Raw genomic sequence first — 17,624 nt, 5'->3', positions numbered from 1 at the left:
CCAAATCATTATTTAACTGATGTTACTATATCTCATACATGTACATGTTCATGACCGAGAGTCCAGTTCTCACTGGTCCATTTATCATCACACGCCAGTTTTTTTTTTGGCTATTTACTTTCAAGAGTATTCAAACACATGGTAAATGAGCATGACAAGTAGAATAGTGCCCGGGTAGCCAGGGCGCTATTTTACTTGTCATGCGCATTCACCATTGTGCGACCGGTCAGCCCGGGCGCTAGTCTACTTGTCATGCACTTTCAATCATGGTACTGTTGTACACACAAGCGAACATAGCTGTAGCAACATCCAACACGTGAACAAACTTAACAAGTTGCATTTTATTTCACTGTCGTCATTTCCCCTTGCTCCGATGTCGGATACTACACGCTTGTCGTGGTGCAAGACGTTTCTCGTTACAGGCGCTGTCGGTGAGTTGGCTGCGGTGTGTGTGAAAGGAATGCGAAAAACATTTAGCCCCAAGATTACTATGCGCATGAATGCTTATCTGAAAACTGTCTCAGTCATAAATGCAACACACGTACAGAGCTCAAGGTTGTCGGAATACGTACATGTTTTACAGGGTTTCTTCCTTTATTATGCTTTTTAACCAAAAAGGCATTTATGAATGGGATTAAAAGAGTAGTGACACGTTCTTTAACTACCGTCTAAAACCTTGCCTTTATCCCACGGCCACTACCCTGCCGGTGTGAAAGAACTCGTCGCTACCCTTTTATGTCCTTACTACGATTGTGTGTGATGTACATCTCTTAGAATATAAGAAAAAAAATGGAAGAATAACATCATTACTAAATAAAGGTACATGAAATGTAGTATGGTCCAAAAAGTATTAAAGGGTAGCAACAAAAGTTCTCTGGCTCAGGCAAAACAACTTGATCCTTAACTAATTTTAGAGAACACCAGGGTGATGAAATCAAAGATGGACTAAACCATTGACAAACAAACAAACAAACAAACAAACAAACAAACAAACAAACAAACAAACAAACAAACAAACAAACAAACAAACTGCAATAACATACAGTTTGGTTAAGGCTGCCGTGACCAACAACAGTAACAAGAGTCACATGCATGGGATGACTTCAGTGTTGCACTCAACACCAAACATTAATACCTACTTTTGTTTTTTAACTATTTGAAAAAAAAAAACAATCTGCATACAAACAAAAATGTTATTAAGAGTCAGTCCAGAATCGTAGGACCAAGTATCCCACATTCAAATTTAGAGTAGTCTGTTTAAAAGTAGACATCAAATTCAAGCTGAAAAGCTACATTGTCAGGATATGTATTTCAAATTAAACCAATTTAAACAGAACTATCAGAATCTATGGTTACTGAAGAAAAAAACCCATTCCAAATCAGTAATTTTTTGTATTAAAAAAAAACAACCAAACAGTTGACCAAACTGTAATTGACAAACTAATTTTATCCACAGTGAAACGATAATAAATTCTGAAACAACTTCTTCTTTGTATCAGATGTTGTTATTATTGAAAAAATTGAAATTAACCTATACAAAAGTTGACACTCTGTTACCAAAATGTGTGTTTTGGTGGGAAAAGTGTAAAAAAATGAGACCAATGAATTTATCTTTCTCAAAACCACATAATAGATCAATAAAACTGCTTAAGATTCTTATACTTCATATTGCTTGACCACATAACTTCAAAGTGAAATGATTCTTTAAAAGCTTTATACAATTGAAAGCTGCTTTACTTTCTAACCATAAGTTTTCCTTGCCAATAGTTTTATAAAGTGATAATCAATTGTATTCCTTCCATTAATGTTTTGATGAGTTTTACTTGCGCTATAGGGGGAGTTAAGTGACTAAAATTTCACCACTAAATCGTAAAGAATTAAAACTTGATTTAACCTATATAACTACAAATTATATTCAAGTATAAACCACAAGGGGAACTTACTTATGTTTATAAATGATACAGCTTTTGTGTCACCTAGAGAGGTGAAATATATTTATCTTTATATAGTACAACAATGCACACAACTACCCTGTTGGGTGTTCAAGTCGCAGTAAAACCAAAAACAAAACAATAGAAAAACAGACAACACAAGAAAAATAGACACAAAAGAATTAGTTCTTGAAAACCTGGGATGACATAAGATAAGTTTTGAGAAGAGATTTGAATTTTGTGGTACAAAGACAAGATCCAAGTGTCATGGTCATGACACTTGTGTACTTCAGCAAGACACTTTACTTTGAGTTGCTTCTCCCCACCAGAGGTACAAATGTACCTGCGAGGGCAGAGATTGATATTTTTTTATGAAAAAGCCTTGAAGTGCTAAGCTTGCCCAGGGTTGTTTTACTCCCCAGGGAGCAGAGCAAGATTGAAGGAACGTTACTGGCCCAATGACCAGGGCACTAATGTAAATCCCATTGATACGGTTATTTCTCGTTGATACGATTACTGATACGGTTACTTGGAAGTGTCGTGACCGAGCAGTTAAGAGCACTGAATTCAAACTCTGGTGTTTCTGATCAGCAGAGTGTGGGTTCAAATCCCCAGCAGTGACACGTGTGACCTTGAGCAAGACACTTAACCATTGCTTTGTCCTTCCGAATAGACATAAAGCTGTTGGTCCCATGTGTTGTGTAATGCATGTAAAATAACCCAGTGCACTTTATCAGAAAGAGAAGGGGTTCACCCCGGTGTTCCTGGTTGTGGCTGCTGTATGCGCCATAGCACCTTGTAAACACTTATAAGGTGCTAAATAATTGGGTCTCAGAATTCATCACTGCAATAACCTATCTTTCTGAAAGTTTGTATATACTCAGCACCTTGAGTACCTTGTTTGGTAGATATGTGCGCTATATAAGACTTTGATATTATTATCATTATTATTAGTATTATTATTTTAAAATGCACCACATAAAAAGTTCTTATCACTTTGATTATTATTGAGTGAAATGATATTTTTTCCGGATGTTGAATAATAAGTTTATGTTGCCGAAATGTTTATCTCAGGTTGAATGTTGTTGTGGTCTATCATATTGTTTATTACTCATGCTGATAGATTTGAACTGCTTCGTCTGTAGCCACAACCAGATCACCAGCTGGTGTGAATGTGAGACCATAGGGTTGAGGCTGACGATCCTTGATGATACATCTAATGAACTTGCCATCAGGACTGTATTGTTGGATACAAGCTGACATTAGATGATTCGATGCAGCAACATAGATGCTCCCATCCTTATCACAACACACACCACGAGGCGACAAAGATTGATAGATATCTACCGAGAATAACATTTCACCATTGTGGTTTATGGCTAGTAACCCGCCATCCCAGTTGGTGTAGATGAGTCGCTTTTTGTAGGTAGTCAAGTATTTACCAATCCCTGGAGCAGTCAGTCTTCGGATGAGGGATCCATCTGGTTTGTGTAGAGAGATCTCTGCCTTTGTTTGATAACCCACTGCTATCAGATTGTTGTCATCCACTGCAATACATGATAGTTTACTGCCTGGATTGAACTGATGGAGGAGCTGATTATTCCTGCTGAAGGTCTTGACTGTTTCATCATCTAGAACAATGAGCTCATCATTCTTATTCACTGCCAAACTGGTTGTTCCTTTAAGACCTTTAATTGTTGGTTCTTGTCCAATGACAGGGGATTGTGACTTGCTCTCTGTTGATATTATATACAAAACTGGACCCATTAACAATGGCGTGTCTAGCACAACAATATCACCATTAGAGCGTACAGCAACTCGAAATGGAAATGTATCGTGAATTTGTTGTTTTATATTCTTTTGTTGATTAATTTCTGTTTTCAATGTCCACTTATCCTTAAAGTGTTTCATGGATTGAATTGTTGGCTTTGTGGCCTTGGCTGATTCTACTTGTTCATATTTCAGCACCAGTCTCCCTAGTGATTTCAGGTCTGCTTTAAAGTCAATATAAGTCAACCCGTCAACTGCTTTTGTGGATTTGATCTCTGTGTATTCTTTGAGGTCTTGTAAGAGTTGATCTATTTGATGAACAATCTTGATCCGTTGATCCATAAGTTGAACAACTTCATCCTCCTTAAGCTTTGCTTTCTTCATCTCTTTGCTGTTTGTAGCTCGTGCAGTTTGCATTGTCTTGACTCTGTCTTTATAAATCTGTTCTGCCTCTTGCATCAGTTTCTGCTTCTCCTCTCTGATCCTGGCAGCCACCTTGGCAATCTCCTCATCAGCCTTCTTGGTGATTTTCTCTTTGGTGGCAGTAAACATAGAGTCTAATGTCTTACGAGACGTATCTATTTCTTGAATAGCAATATTGAAGGCTTTGATACTCTCTCTTACTTTAGCTAGAAGTTCTGTGGCATGTTGCTTACTTTTTTCCGAAGCTTCATTTAGTTCTATTGCAGGGTGCATTTTGTGGTCTTTAGCAATGCAAGTTGTACATATCACTTTCTTGCATGATTCACAAAACAGCACAAGATCCATGCCAGTGTGCTTGCTACACTCCTGCTGTTTAAGTTGGGTTTCCTGCATCTCAAAAGCTGCTATCATGGAAATGGATTTAAAATCTGTTGTCAGACCATCAATGCCATTTTGTTGCAGCAAAGTCTGTTTTCTACACACTGGACATGACAGTTTTCTAGGACTTGGACTATTCTGTCTGAGTTTTTGAAGGCATTCAAGACAAAATGAATGAAAACACTTCAGTAGTTTTGGTTGCGTGAAGCGTCCACTGCAAATTGGACATTCGAGATGATCTCGGCTTATCTCTGCTAGCACTGACTGAACTGTTATATTTGATGCCATTTTGTTGGAAGTTGCTTCAACGATGATCTGTGAAGTAAAAGAAGAAATTGACTCAATTAGATGAGATCCTTCTACATGCCAGTACTTTCTTCATCAATGCAAGATGTGATTTTTTTAACATAATAAACTCCTGTTCATACATTTAAGGGTTTTAAAATTCACTACTTTCCTGACACATTGTTTTAAACTGTATTTTTGTTCTATATTCTATCAATGCTTAATCAATGTTTTCACCCTAAACTGCATATGTCGTCAGCAATTTCACAAAGAGCCAAAAACATGAAAAATTGATACAAATCTCGTTTTGATTTTGTTGGTGTTATTTATGTAGTTGCACCTTATCAGAATTTACAAAGGTAAAGATCGAAAATCGTCTAGTTTCTTAATTATGCTCTGTTGATGAAAAATGAAAAGCTTAAAAGATTCTGGAATAGCATTTTTTATGAAAAGCCAAAAAGATTTTTGTCAGGCACCCGTGTTGAAGATGTGGCTGGCACAGTGCCAATCATGAGTGCTCTGGCTTTGGGATTTTCATAAAAGGCCGAAAACTTTTACCTTAAAGTCACCTGGAAATAGAATTTTTTTTCTTTCAAACATAAGAGTATATGCTTACGAACAATAAAACAATTTTTATAGTAATTGTTTGTCACGATTTATATGTTTAATAAATATATAAAGTTGTTTGGGGGCTGACTCCGCCTACCCCTTTTGTGACGTCAATCGAGGCAGACTTGGTCCGTACATGTACTTTGCAATTGTGTTTACTCTACGCATTACAGGCAAAGTCTGCCTCGATTGACGTCACGAACAGCGCCCTCTCGGGTCGGGGTCTACTCTTCAATTTGTAAATAACATAAGAACTGATTTTTTAAAACCTTAGTCAACTGTTTATTCACATTCCACTCATCAAAACACATATATTAGTGACAAAAGCTTTATTTTGAAAAAATACCACTTCCAGGTGACTTTAAGGATTTTACGCATGGCCCCCATAAATTGCCAAAATCTGGAAATACATTCTCATTAGAATAGAAAAAAGTGTACTGCTCTCGCCTTGTTTTTTACTGCTGGCACTGTGCCAAAAGTGGGTGCTCTGGCTTTTCGCGTTTTCACCTACAGTTTTTTCATGAAGGAGAATTTTTTGCACTTTTTTAACAAGGGACAATTTTGTTAAATAAATGAACACTCATTAATTAATCTATTCTGGACAAAATTGAAAAAGGATTTTTACAAGCTGTCTACTTCCCCAAAAAAGTTTCAAAGATTAATGCTTGAATAGTCTAACAACCGTTTTTTTTTTCAAAACTAGCTTGACTTCAAACACTGTTTTTCCCCAAAATACACTTTTGACTGCATGGCCCTTTGTGAAACTACTGACGATTTTACAGTAATAAAAATATTACTAGATCAACCCTACATAACATGAACTTGTTTTACATACAGTCAGTCTACAACAAAATATTACAGAGGAGGAAATGATCTACACAAAGAGAAATCAAAGCTTAATTTTTCCAAAACAACCAATGAATGATCTTGTCTGTACTCAAATAAAGATTGTTAAACCTTGTTTTTTTAGGGTGCACCGGTTGCACCCCCCCCCCCCTCCCCTCAGAAATATGTTGGAAGCCCCTACCTTTGCTTATTGTCAAAGACCAGTCTTCTCACTCACTTGGTATATCTCAGTCATGTCAACATATGCATAAAGTAACAAACCTGTCAAATGGTCGTCAAAGTTGTGAGAGAATAGAAGAAGGAAAAACACCCTTGTCGCACAAGTTTTATGCTTACAGATGTTTGAATTGGAGTCCTCAGCTGAGGTCTTGAATTAAATTCAATTCAAATTATTTATTGAGTAATTACTTCTTTCTCAAAACATTTGTTACTTCAGAGGGAGCTGTTTCTCGCAATGTTTTAAACTATCAACAGCTTTCCATTGCTCGTTACTAAGTAAGTTTTTATGCTAACAATTATTTTGAGTAATTACCAATAGTGTTCGGTGCCTTTAAAGAGAACGGACAAGAAAGTGTTGATTCATGGGTATAATGTACGACCTGTAGGCGAGTGTACATTGTTGTCATGAATCTACACTTTATAAATAACAATAACAATAACAACACTTGATTGGTTATCTAATTTCAAACAATGGTTTGTCACATTAAATAACTATTTTGAAAAATATATATACACATACTTTATAGTGCTTGCAACGTTATCGAGTACAATGTCAGTTTGCCCAGTCAATTAACTCTAACTCTTTTTTTACTAAAAAGAAATTTTGTAACTGGAGAATGTTATTGTAATTTGAAACATGTTTTCAGCTGTGTTTTGTTGCACATCATGTTATCTTTCAATTTGAAAAGGCAATAATTTGAATTATAACACACCTCATGCTTGGGCTGTATTCTGGTTGATTAAAAAAAACCAGTCACCTGGGGTGAACTAATAATTATAGTCTACTGATCGCACGCCTGTTTTGGGGGGGAATAGTGCCCGCCTGGCACTAGTCTTTGAAAATAGTGCCTTGTTACAGCGCCCTCTCTTAACTTGAAGCATGAACAGCAACTACAAAAACTTCCTTTCTTTTCCAGAGTTTTGTTCTTATTTCACATTTAAGTCAAACACGTATTGACTGGATTAATTTGGTAACTAGTGTACGTCTTTTTCCCCTCGGGCCTGTATGAGTGACCAAAAGAAGGGCCTGTTTCCCTTGTCCTTCGGCTTCGGGAAATAGGTCCCTCTTTTGGTCAATCAAAGTCCCTGTGGGGAATAGACGTACACTAGTTACTACCTCATTGCCAGTCATTATGTGTGTACTGTTTACAATAGTTTGTAACAAATCGATAGTTTAAGAAGTCAAGTGTAGATTCGAAAAATCTGTTCAAAGCTGTTAAACTGAGTATGTATTAATGCTTAGCATGATTCTATACTGTAGCCTGCCTAATTTCAATGAACCAGTAAGCACAATAGTTTGCTAAACACATACGAATCCTGCTTAGCAGAAACTGAATTCCAGCCAATGTTTCATCAAGTTTCCTGTAGCCACCAGTGCCCCACTCAATTCTTACTCAGCAAAGGAAATTTGAATGTAGTTGGTCTGCTGTGTTGATTTTGTTCTTTCAGAAGTTGTCTTGCTATGTATTCTACTGTCGTAGAGTAGACTCAGGAGACTACTCAGAACTCACTATAGGGCCCTTGCACGAAAGGTCAAAAGGTCAATTGTTTGACCTTTGCCATTGTGTTTGCGTTGTGGAGGACAAGCAAAGCTAGCTCCACGCTGTATCACACACATGTACTGTTCTTGGTTTGGGTCGCCAAAACGCACTCCCCCAGCCTCCAGAACCAGTGACCCCGAACGCTGTGCAAGCGCCCTATAGTCTCCAAAATTCCTAAAATCTGCTATGTGGCAGTAGATTAAATAGCAAGAAATTGTTCTCAACAAATAAAATCTACCCAGCAAAGTGTATTATACATTTGTACACATGGTGTCATCACAAACTGAATATACAGTCGCAGACATGTTCTCCCTGACTCAAGGATAGCAGATATTTTCTCAAACACACATGGTGGCACGGTTGGCTTGTGCGTAAAGCGCTCGCCTCTCAACAAGGTGACCCCGGTTCGATTCCCGGCCAGGGCCATATATTTGAGTTGAGTTGTGCGTTGGTTCTCTGCTGTGCCACGACAGCCCACGACGGTTTTCCAGACTATTCAGTTTTCCTCCCTCGGGAAAAATCAAACACTTTCGATCTTGGCTGTGCTTCGTGGTCATAATGGGTTGATGTGGCTGGCAGCCAAAGGCGCCCTTGCATGCCTGCTTCTCGAACACGTTGTAGCCGCGTCCTTCGCAGTTCAGCTCTTAGCTGCGAGTAAGGATGATTAGCCCTCCAAATTGTTAGCTCTTAAAACCGAAAACATTTCCAAAAGGAGTAGTTGGTTTATTTGCAATCATATAGCCATCATCATTGCATACCTTTTTTTGCTAAGGGACTGTACAAGTCAAGGTATAGTGGTTGGGAGTTTTGCTATATATGATGTTTGTAAAAAAAAGTGTTGATTTTTAAAAACAATACAGATCATACTTGGCTTGCATTTGGGCGATTCCATGGTTAGTCGCATTACACTTTTTAGTGTCATTTCTTGATCTTGGTGCTAGTAGTTCTATGTGAGATATTATTTCCACTAAGTTTATAGACTGATTTGTACTTGACACCCAAGGCTTTGAAGTGATGATATTAAAAATGTTGTGGGCGTTGTACTCTGGATGTTATAGCTTTGTAAAAAGCGGTTTGTCGCACTACACAAAAAGGACATGATAAAAAATACACTTGTCTCAATTCAAAAGTTTCCTCAAACTAAAAAACTTGCAAAGGTTTTACTACATTTAGCACACATCTCTTATACATTAGTATCCAACAGGATACTTATAAATAGTCAGCAACTTGAACTTTTAGGTTTACTTGGCAAAACCATGGTTAGTCGCATTACGGTTAGTCGCATTACAGTTTGTCCGGCCACTTAAGCCAAGCCCAATGGAGCCCAAACTGAGTTCTTGTTTGGCAAAATTGGGTTCATTCCTTATCAACAAACAAAATAAACTAATTTCACTTGTTTTAACTAAAATGATAACGCCTTTTCTCTTAAAAATCATAGAAACAAGGCTGAAATGTGTATTATTAGAAAAGCAAACTTACTTTTTTCGGAAATATTAATATTTCCCATTTTACTGACCACCTTTATTTTCAGAGTTGTGCATTCAACATAAAATGTTAAATATCTTGCCGAGTATGTAGGAATTGAACAAAAATAAAATCGCAGATTTAAAGTGACTTACATACATGTAACCATGTCCCTGAAAAATCAAAGTTTGGGTTATTGTTTAAAAGTGGACTGTGAATTTAAAATGGCCTTGTTGGTTATCACAGGTTCCTCAATGCAACAAACAATTTGTTTTGTGTCGAAAAAGTGTATAAAACAAAACAAAAAACCTTCTTGATCACCCATCTCCTCGACTTTACCTGGATACATTTCACTGCATGTCACACCACACACCACTGACCATGCATTGCTACCCATTTTGTAGTTATCATGTTTCTTCTTTCTGAAGGAAAATGGTGGCAAGAGGACATCAGCTTTTTGCTTTTGTTTGCTCTTTTGGGAGATTTTTCTGTGCTCTTCTTGAATTCCTTGTATTTTAACATCATTCTGCTTTTTCAGCCTAGGCAATGGCACAACATGTACATATGTCCACAATTTGTTGAGTAAATCAGAAATGTTGCTTTTCTTTATTTTGTTTCATATGTTAATGATGAAACTAGATTGGAGTGGCACATGTACAACACATGTTATAGTTTTCAGCATGGAAAAATGCATTGTGGGTAGGGCATGAGTGTGTAAAAAAAGTTAATGTCTGTTTCCTTTCATATGTTAGCTATAACTTTTACGTGGAAAGAAAGTTGTGCCACAATTTTTATTTTTTGGTGTCATGGCCATGTTTGCTTGGAATCACCCATTTGTATGTTTTTGAATTTGGTTTTTCGATACCACTATGAAACAAATTAATGCCGTAAGTAATATTATCTCATAAACATTTTAAAATGTCATCCTGTATTGGACAAAACAAAAGGACAAATATAACTTACAGGTTGTTAATGAAAGAACATGGCATAAAACATCAAATCTTGTAGTTGAAGAGTAAATTCCAACATTGATCCGTTAGATGTTGGCACAATACACTGAGTGGTTTCTTTCTGTACATTGTTCAGCGATGACACACCAAGCCCTTTTATATACTGTTATGTGAAATTCTTGTTTCTATATTAAGCCTTTGTGCTGTCAAGTTGGCCATGTAGCTTATTATCATAAGAATACTGAATCAGTCTATATGTACTGGTAGCCAACATGTCATACTGCAATACACACTGACTTGACAATGACCTTAACATTGGAAGTTATACATTGTTAAATGTTGACTTGGTAGCATATCAAAATATTGTTGCTTGTTGGATTGAAGAACACTGGAAAACCCTACTGAATGTGTTTTATGATTTTGAATTCATCTCTGAACAATTTATCCAGACTGCATTTATGTTGAAACTTAATCAGCCGCTTCCATGTTACCTTTGAAGAAACAAATAAGAAAAATACAAGTGAAATAAAGAATCTTGGTTTTTCTGTTTGCTTCATAGTGTTGTTAATTAATTATAGCAATAAAACAAAATAAAATCATGAATTACTTGTCACTTGTTTATTTTTTTGAAACAAATAATAAACAACATAAAATTTGTCTGTCTGTCTGTCTAGCCTGTTTCACTCCACTGCAGGAGGAAAACCTCTTCACCAATTCTCCATCTCACTCTATCCTGCGCTGTCTGTTGCCAAGCAATACCCCTGTATGTACTAAGTTATTATCTCCATCTGTTTTGTCGCCCTCTTTTTCTTGTCCAGTTTCTTGAAGTCCAGTTGGTTGTTTTGCATGCCCACCTGTTGTCATGCCTCCTTGCTAGGTGACCTGCCCATCTCCACTTCTTTGATTTAATGGTCTTAATAATATCTTGTACTCTTGATTTCGTCCCCATTCGTCACCCTGTCCTTCTTTGTTCATTACTCCTATCTTAATCCTTTCCATAGCCCTCTCATTAAAGACTCTGGACACTAATGGTAATTGTCAAAGACCGATATTCTCACTTGGTGTATCTCAACATATGCATACAACAACAAACCTGTGAAATCTTGAGCTCAATTGGTCATCGAAGTTGCGAGATAAAAGTGAAAGAAAAAACACCCTTGTCACACAAAGTTGTGTGCTGTCAGGTGCTTGATTGTGAGACCTCAAATTTGTAGAAAATTACTTCTCTCTCGAAAACTACGTCACTTCACAATGTTTTGTACTATCAATCTCTCCCCATTACTCTTTACCAAGTAATGTTTTATGATAATAATTATTTTGAGTAATAACCAATAGTGTCCACTGCCTTTAAGCAAACTTTTAAAAATAGTCCAAGAGATTTGTAGAAAAATATCTGGAGGTTAAGAAAAAAATGAATTGAACTCTATTGTTGGTGTCTTTTGCTGTCTACAGTGTAGCTCAGGTTTACCATACTAAACACTGGTATTTGGCCAACACCACTGTTACTTTGTTATACATGATTCTAAGACTGGTTGGTTGCGGGAAACGCATGGCACTTGGTTGAGGTTTTCTTTTGTTTTAGTTGTCACGCTAAGCAACGCGTCGGATTGCGGGCGTGGCCGTGACATCATTTGTTCATGCTCCTTTAGAAATGTCACATGTTTGAGAGGATGACGCTACTTTCTTTGATGAAAGACACGTCAAAAAGATCTGAACAGCTCATAATATAATGAATTTAAATCTCCGAGTAGAAAAATCCAGTACATCAGAAAACGCAACCTATACTACCTGCTTCAACTACTGTTTAAGCATGTTGCTATATATTTACTCTTTGTGTAGGAACTGTGTATTAGTGCAACACAGACATGCAGCAAAGGTTACTTGCAAACCGCAACCATACAGATAAACAGCATTGGTACATGTCTGTGTGTATGCATATACTCTAGTTACAGAAAAACAACCATGGAAGTTACATTTCAGTAACTTTCCATAGACATAGGATTTTTTCATTTTCTTGAACTTGCACCGACTCCAGCGGTAGAGGGAACTTTTTTATTGAAGCGAGCGCCAAGTAAAATTTGAGTTTGGTACCTTTAAGCCTAATACATAAATCACTTTTTATATAAACACATTTTTTTTTTTTTTTACAGAAAGTGAAGAAGGTGCCAACCTCTAATTAAAAAAAAAACCACCAGGAGTCAAGTCAAGTAAGACGAGTCTACAACAAAGGTAAGCTTGATGAAGTTTGTTGTAACTATATTGAGAATGTACCCGTAGTGTCATTAACCCAGTGATTCCTTTCCTTGCCTTTCTGCATCAGTTGACCCTCCCCTGTTGAAATCCTTCTTCAGACCAGGGCCCAATTTCATGGCTCTGTTTTTCATAAAGTATCAATGTTTTCGGAAGCAGGGAATTCTGGCCTTACATCGAGCGTATATCATTTTTGGAATTTTGGCTTGTGTGCATGCGTACTCCACGATACTAGGCATTCTACGCTTACACAGCTAGCGTAGAAATAAGGCTCTTGCCGTGCAATGGTGGTCCTAAGTGCAGAAACATGTGGTTAGCAGAGCCATGAAAGTGGGCCCAGATCTTTTGTATTAAACTACAGGGGATTTTCCTACATCTTTTTCCTGTTTATTTATCTTTATTATTTTTTTATGGGGGGTGGGGTGGGGTGGTTGGCTTAGTTGCTCATTTCTTGCCTCACCTTAAAACAGCTACCTGAGCGGAATGTTTTCAAAAGAAATGGTATTTTTACCTGTTTATAATGCACTTGTTCACCATTTTAATGTAATTGTGATATGTGTACACTTCTGAACTTTTCATAATTATCGATTAAAAAATCAGGCCCCTACCTAAAGGTTTTTTGAAAAACTAAAAACACTTCTGCCGTTGAGAGCGGGCGTCAAAGGACAATGCCGCTGACGTCATTTGTAGGAGTTTGCTTTGTTATACATCCACGCTGCAACAAAGCGGCTTTATCTAATTATGACGTTTTGAGGGTGATTACGTAACGGGGCTTTTCGCAAATCTCGCAGAAAAGCTCTGGACAAGGGCATACAAAATGATTGTTTTTTTTACACAATTGAAACCTATTTATAATCATATGACTCGATTTCCTTATTCATCAAAAACATTTTAAGTGGAATTCAGCAAAGTTCACAACTTGACATTTTCGTTCAAGCAGGTCTTTAAGTAGACCGTAGTTGGTATACAAACCTTGCTTGTTGAAAGGTTTTTCAGCCACTACCTGATTCTGTGGGTTTCCCCACATTGGGAAATTCTGTTTGCATCTAAAACTGAGCGCTTCTTTATTGTCTCGGGTTACATTTTTATTTTTGCTATCATGTTGAAAAGTACAAACACCATTTAAAAAAATGTTATTTCAGTATAACTTACACGGAGAAATGTCACCAAACAAGACAAAGCAAAGGAACAATCAACTGATTTTAAAAGAACATCAACACCCTGTCAACATCGAAGCATTCATGGATAATACCATTGGCTAACTGTAGATACTGTGAAGGGGGTGTTACGATCCAAAAAATCTCCAAACTCTCCGTGAACATAAATTACTCAAAAAGCCTGATTTTTCTCAGATGCAACAAAGTGATTTAATGACCAAACTATCAACCACTTCATATACCGAGTTGGTTTAACAAACGTACAATGATTGAGTAATACAAATTTACACTAAGATTAGATCTTATACAACATAAGTAGGTGACAATGTGTCCTTGGTGACAGTTGATTTGGTTCTACTGAAACGTTCTGCTCTCACCTTAAGGTGGTCTTCCAGTCTTTTAATATTTCATAACAAAAGTGAAAATAAAAGAAATTAAAGATGAAGAGAGAACCAGGAACTTCTACCAACAACAGGCATAAAACATTATTCAGGTTGCTCTACTAAGCAAGGGCATGAACATGACATCTAATTTTGTGGTAATGAACAACCTTTCCCAAATTTAGGGTAAAAAGAGAATAAAAAGAGAAGAATGATTTTGTTTGTTTTCAGCACTCAATATAGAAATGAAAGGTATTTTATCAGACTCAAAATCAACAATTGTTACTTGTAAATAATTGTAAGTTTCAGGATATGCAAGTTATTCATGAAAATAAATATTTGATCACCAATGTTTGTTTGATTTGTGTAGACTCATCAGATGTGTGTTCATCTCAGCCATGTATGAATGGAGGAACGTGTCATGAGGTTTTTTTTATTGGTACCTTTTATTGTAACTGTGACGATGCCTACACAGGAGATGACTGCTCAATAGGTAAGTTTTTTCTTGTTAATAAAATTAATTTCTCAAAGCCAGGGGATTGTTTTAGAAAAGTGTAAATAATAACTAGACATGATTGCATTTGTGCATAGCTGTTTCGTTTGTAACATTTTCAAATTAGTAAACTGAATTTGAGGGCGCTGTTGCGTATTGTGACGTCATCATTATATTTTGTTAACTGCCCACCATTGCCAGACACTGACATTTTTTAATTAGACGGCACTTCCGGTATGGACCGGAAGTAGAGGTCATGTGAGGTCATGCACATGAAATAAAATGAAGACCTGATTTATTCCAACCCAATCCCGCAAACAAAAACAAGAGCTGTTTCGCTGTGCTGAGCTAGGAAACAGCTAATAATAATAATGTTTAAGTCTTATATAGCGCGTCTGAGTATATACAAAATTTCAGAAAGATAGGTTATTGCAGTGATGAGTTCTGAGACCCAATTATTTAGCAACTTCTAATAAGGGTTTACTGGGTGCTACAGGGCATACAGCATCCACAGCCAGAAACACCGGGGCAAACCCCTTCACTTTTAGGTAAAGTGCACTGGCTTCTTTTACATGCATTACACAACACATGGGACCAACGGCTTTAAGGTTAGGGTTATATAGGAGGATTGAGATTTCTGCTGCGGGTAACATGCACTTAAGTTTTGACAGGATTGAAAATAATGTCCTACAATAGTTTAACAACTGCACAGCGCGCAGCAGCGTATTGCCGACGATCACATGTACATGTAGTAGCCTACAAAGAGGGTGCCTCTGGACAGTTGAAATAATAACTGCATTTGACATCGTAGAAATCCTCCTGCGAACCCACTACGCCATTATACGGTAGCTGACAGATAGAAAGACGTTCAGTAAGTTCTGTGGTCGTCCGGAACACGTCATATGCTCGATATCGGTTCAAAGCACTTTATTCATAGGTTAGAATAAGTTTTGGGTCATTCTCTTTCTTCCTACATGGTTAGATACATGTATCATCTCGTTGTACATCAACTTGTTGTTATAACTTACAAGTAACGTGTGTGAATGTGTGTCAACGATCGTACAACCTACAACTGATGCGGAACTTATGAGCCACACGCTAGCATACGTCAAGAATTTTTGTGCATGCACAAAATTTCTCGACGACCTCGCCTTACAACGATATATCAGCATGTTTCAGCGTGCTCTTAACTTATTAAAAACTCACCCATAACTTATTGGATGTACGCCAGTGTGTTCGACAAAATTTTCATACGTCGGTATTTGCTGGCTTAAACGTCAAGGTGTGACAGGGTCTTTAGCAATTAAGATTGTTCACAGCAAAGATCAATCTTAGCTGTTTATGCTATCTAGTCATTGTTTCATACTGTCGTCAGGACACAGTTTGATAAAGGGTTTGGGTACTTTTTTAAATACACAAAACATTAACGCCCAAAGATTTACTTTAAACTTACACTGATAATACATGTAATCAAATATTTCAACTAGGATTTTAAAAACTTTTAATCAAAGTCTTTTTTTATAGTATAGTTGAGGCATATCCTTTACTGTCCTAGAAACAAAAACGCACATACATATCAACCATGTTTTTATCAAAGGCTGGTTGAGGCATTTCCTTAACTATCCTAGGAATAAAAACAAACACAAACTAGCTGTGTTTTCTTCCTAGGATGGTTGAGGCATTTCCTTAACCACCCTAGGATTAAAAAAGACATATCAACTGTGTTTTTTTCTCCTAGGATGGTTGAGGCATTTCCTCAACCATCCTATGAATAATAAAGACATGTTTACTGTGTTTTTCCTCTTATGATGGTTGGGGCATTTCCTTAACTATCATTAGGAATACAAGTATAGTGACTGTGTTTCTTGTCCTAGGATATTTTGGGCATTTCCTCAACTTTCCTAAGTCTGTTAATGGTTTCCCCTTCGTAAAGGATAGTTTAGGCAACTGTAAGTGTTCGGTTAACCGCAATCCAACTATCCGAAATTAACCGTGCTTAATAGTGATAGAGGGCACTGTTTTTTGTGGGTTTTTGTTGCTGCTAGAGGATGTGTTCGTTTGTGCTGTCAATTTGTGATCGAGATCTTGTGACCGTGTGTTAGGAAACCGGGTGGCGTATGGGCGGATTGATATTAGTTTTTGACAGTGTCACTCGGTTCATTCATAAAAAAGATCTAATTTAAAGATGGCAAATCCTTTTTTCTTTTGATATCGTGATTGACTCTATGTGTAGAAGGAAAACTTTCGTAATATTTTTTTTTTAAACGTCGGAAATGTCACTGTTTTAACCCATTTATGGAGGTGAGCATAGTTAAATACTTATTTCATGATGTTTTATGCTGTCTTAATAGAAGTATAGAAGAAGGATTCAGACAAAACGTTCCTATCATTGGTAATTTTTGTAGAATGAACATTTTCGTAAAAAATTTAGATTTTTCGTGAAATTCCCACGAAACTCTGCTCCGCCGTTGACTAAGTTGTTGACAGAATGTGCGTGACATTGCTGTGTGGGTTCTTTTGTCAAGGTGGTTGAAACTAGTTTTGTATATGATCACGTAACTTCACCAATAGAGGGCGCCTATTTTCACATTCTATCGCGTTGTTCTGAAATGCCCTCATAGCATTGAATGTTTTTGGACGATGACTATATAGAGCAAGCTAGTCGAAACGTTGAGACCAACCCAAGAACTGACTCCGCGGTAGTACAGTTAATTACGATCCTATAAGCTAAGGTAGTAGTCCCAGCCTATATCTATACCATCTGCCCAGGTAATAGTTAATAAGCAGGACAGTTCTTTTCAGAACTGAGAAGTCTCCCGAACACTCAAACAATCTACTCCGCGGTTGTAGAATTAAGCAAGACAGTTCTCTAATAGAACAAACTCTACCTGGCAAGTAGATACAGACATGGTGTTACCGCAAACCAAA

General features: G+C 37.1%; 1 protein-coding gene across 1 annotated transcript; it reads right to left on the bottom strand.

Moving 5' to 3' along the window:
* Positions 1-3,038: 3,038 nt before the first annotated feature.
* LOC139950083 (uncharacterized) lies at positions 3,039-9,863 on the bottom strand. The gene is made up of 3 exons (XM_071948714.1): positions 9,806-9,863; positions 5,346-5,356; positions 3,039-4,817 (listed from the first exon to the last, which is right to left on the bottom strand). The coding sequence occupies exons 1-3, from the start codon at positions 9,861-9,863 to the stop codon at positions 3,039-3,041; spliced, it is 1,848 nt and encodes a 615-aa protein (XP_071804815.1).
* Between the last annotated feature and the right edge of the window lie 7,761 nt (positions 9,864-17,624).

The sequence above is a fragment of the Asterias amurensis genome, chromosome 17, assembly GCF_032118995.1.
Source record: "Asterias amurensis chromosome 17, ASM3211899v1".
Classification (NCBI taxonomy): Eukaryota; Metazoa; Echinodermata; class Asteroidea; order Forcipulatida; family Asteriidae; genus Asterias; species Asterias amurensis.
Note: the sequence above shows the minus strand (reverse complement) of the source record. Positions and strands in the feature narration are given on the sequence as shown.

What these genes read in the sequence shown, in the direction of transcription:
- LOC139950083 (XM_071948714.1), bottom strand. Translation starts at nt 9,863, where the DNA reads ATGGGTAGCAATGCATGGTCAGTGGTGTGTGGTGTGACATGCAGTGAA.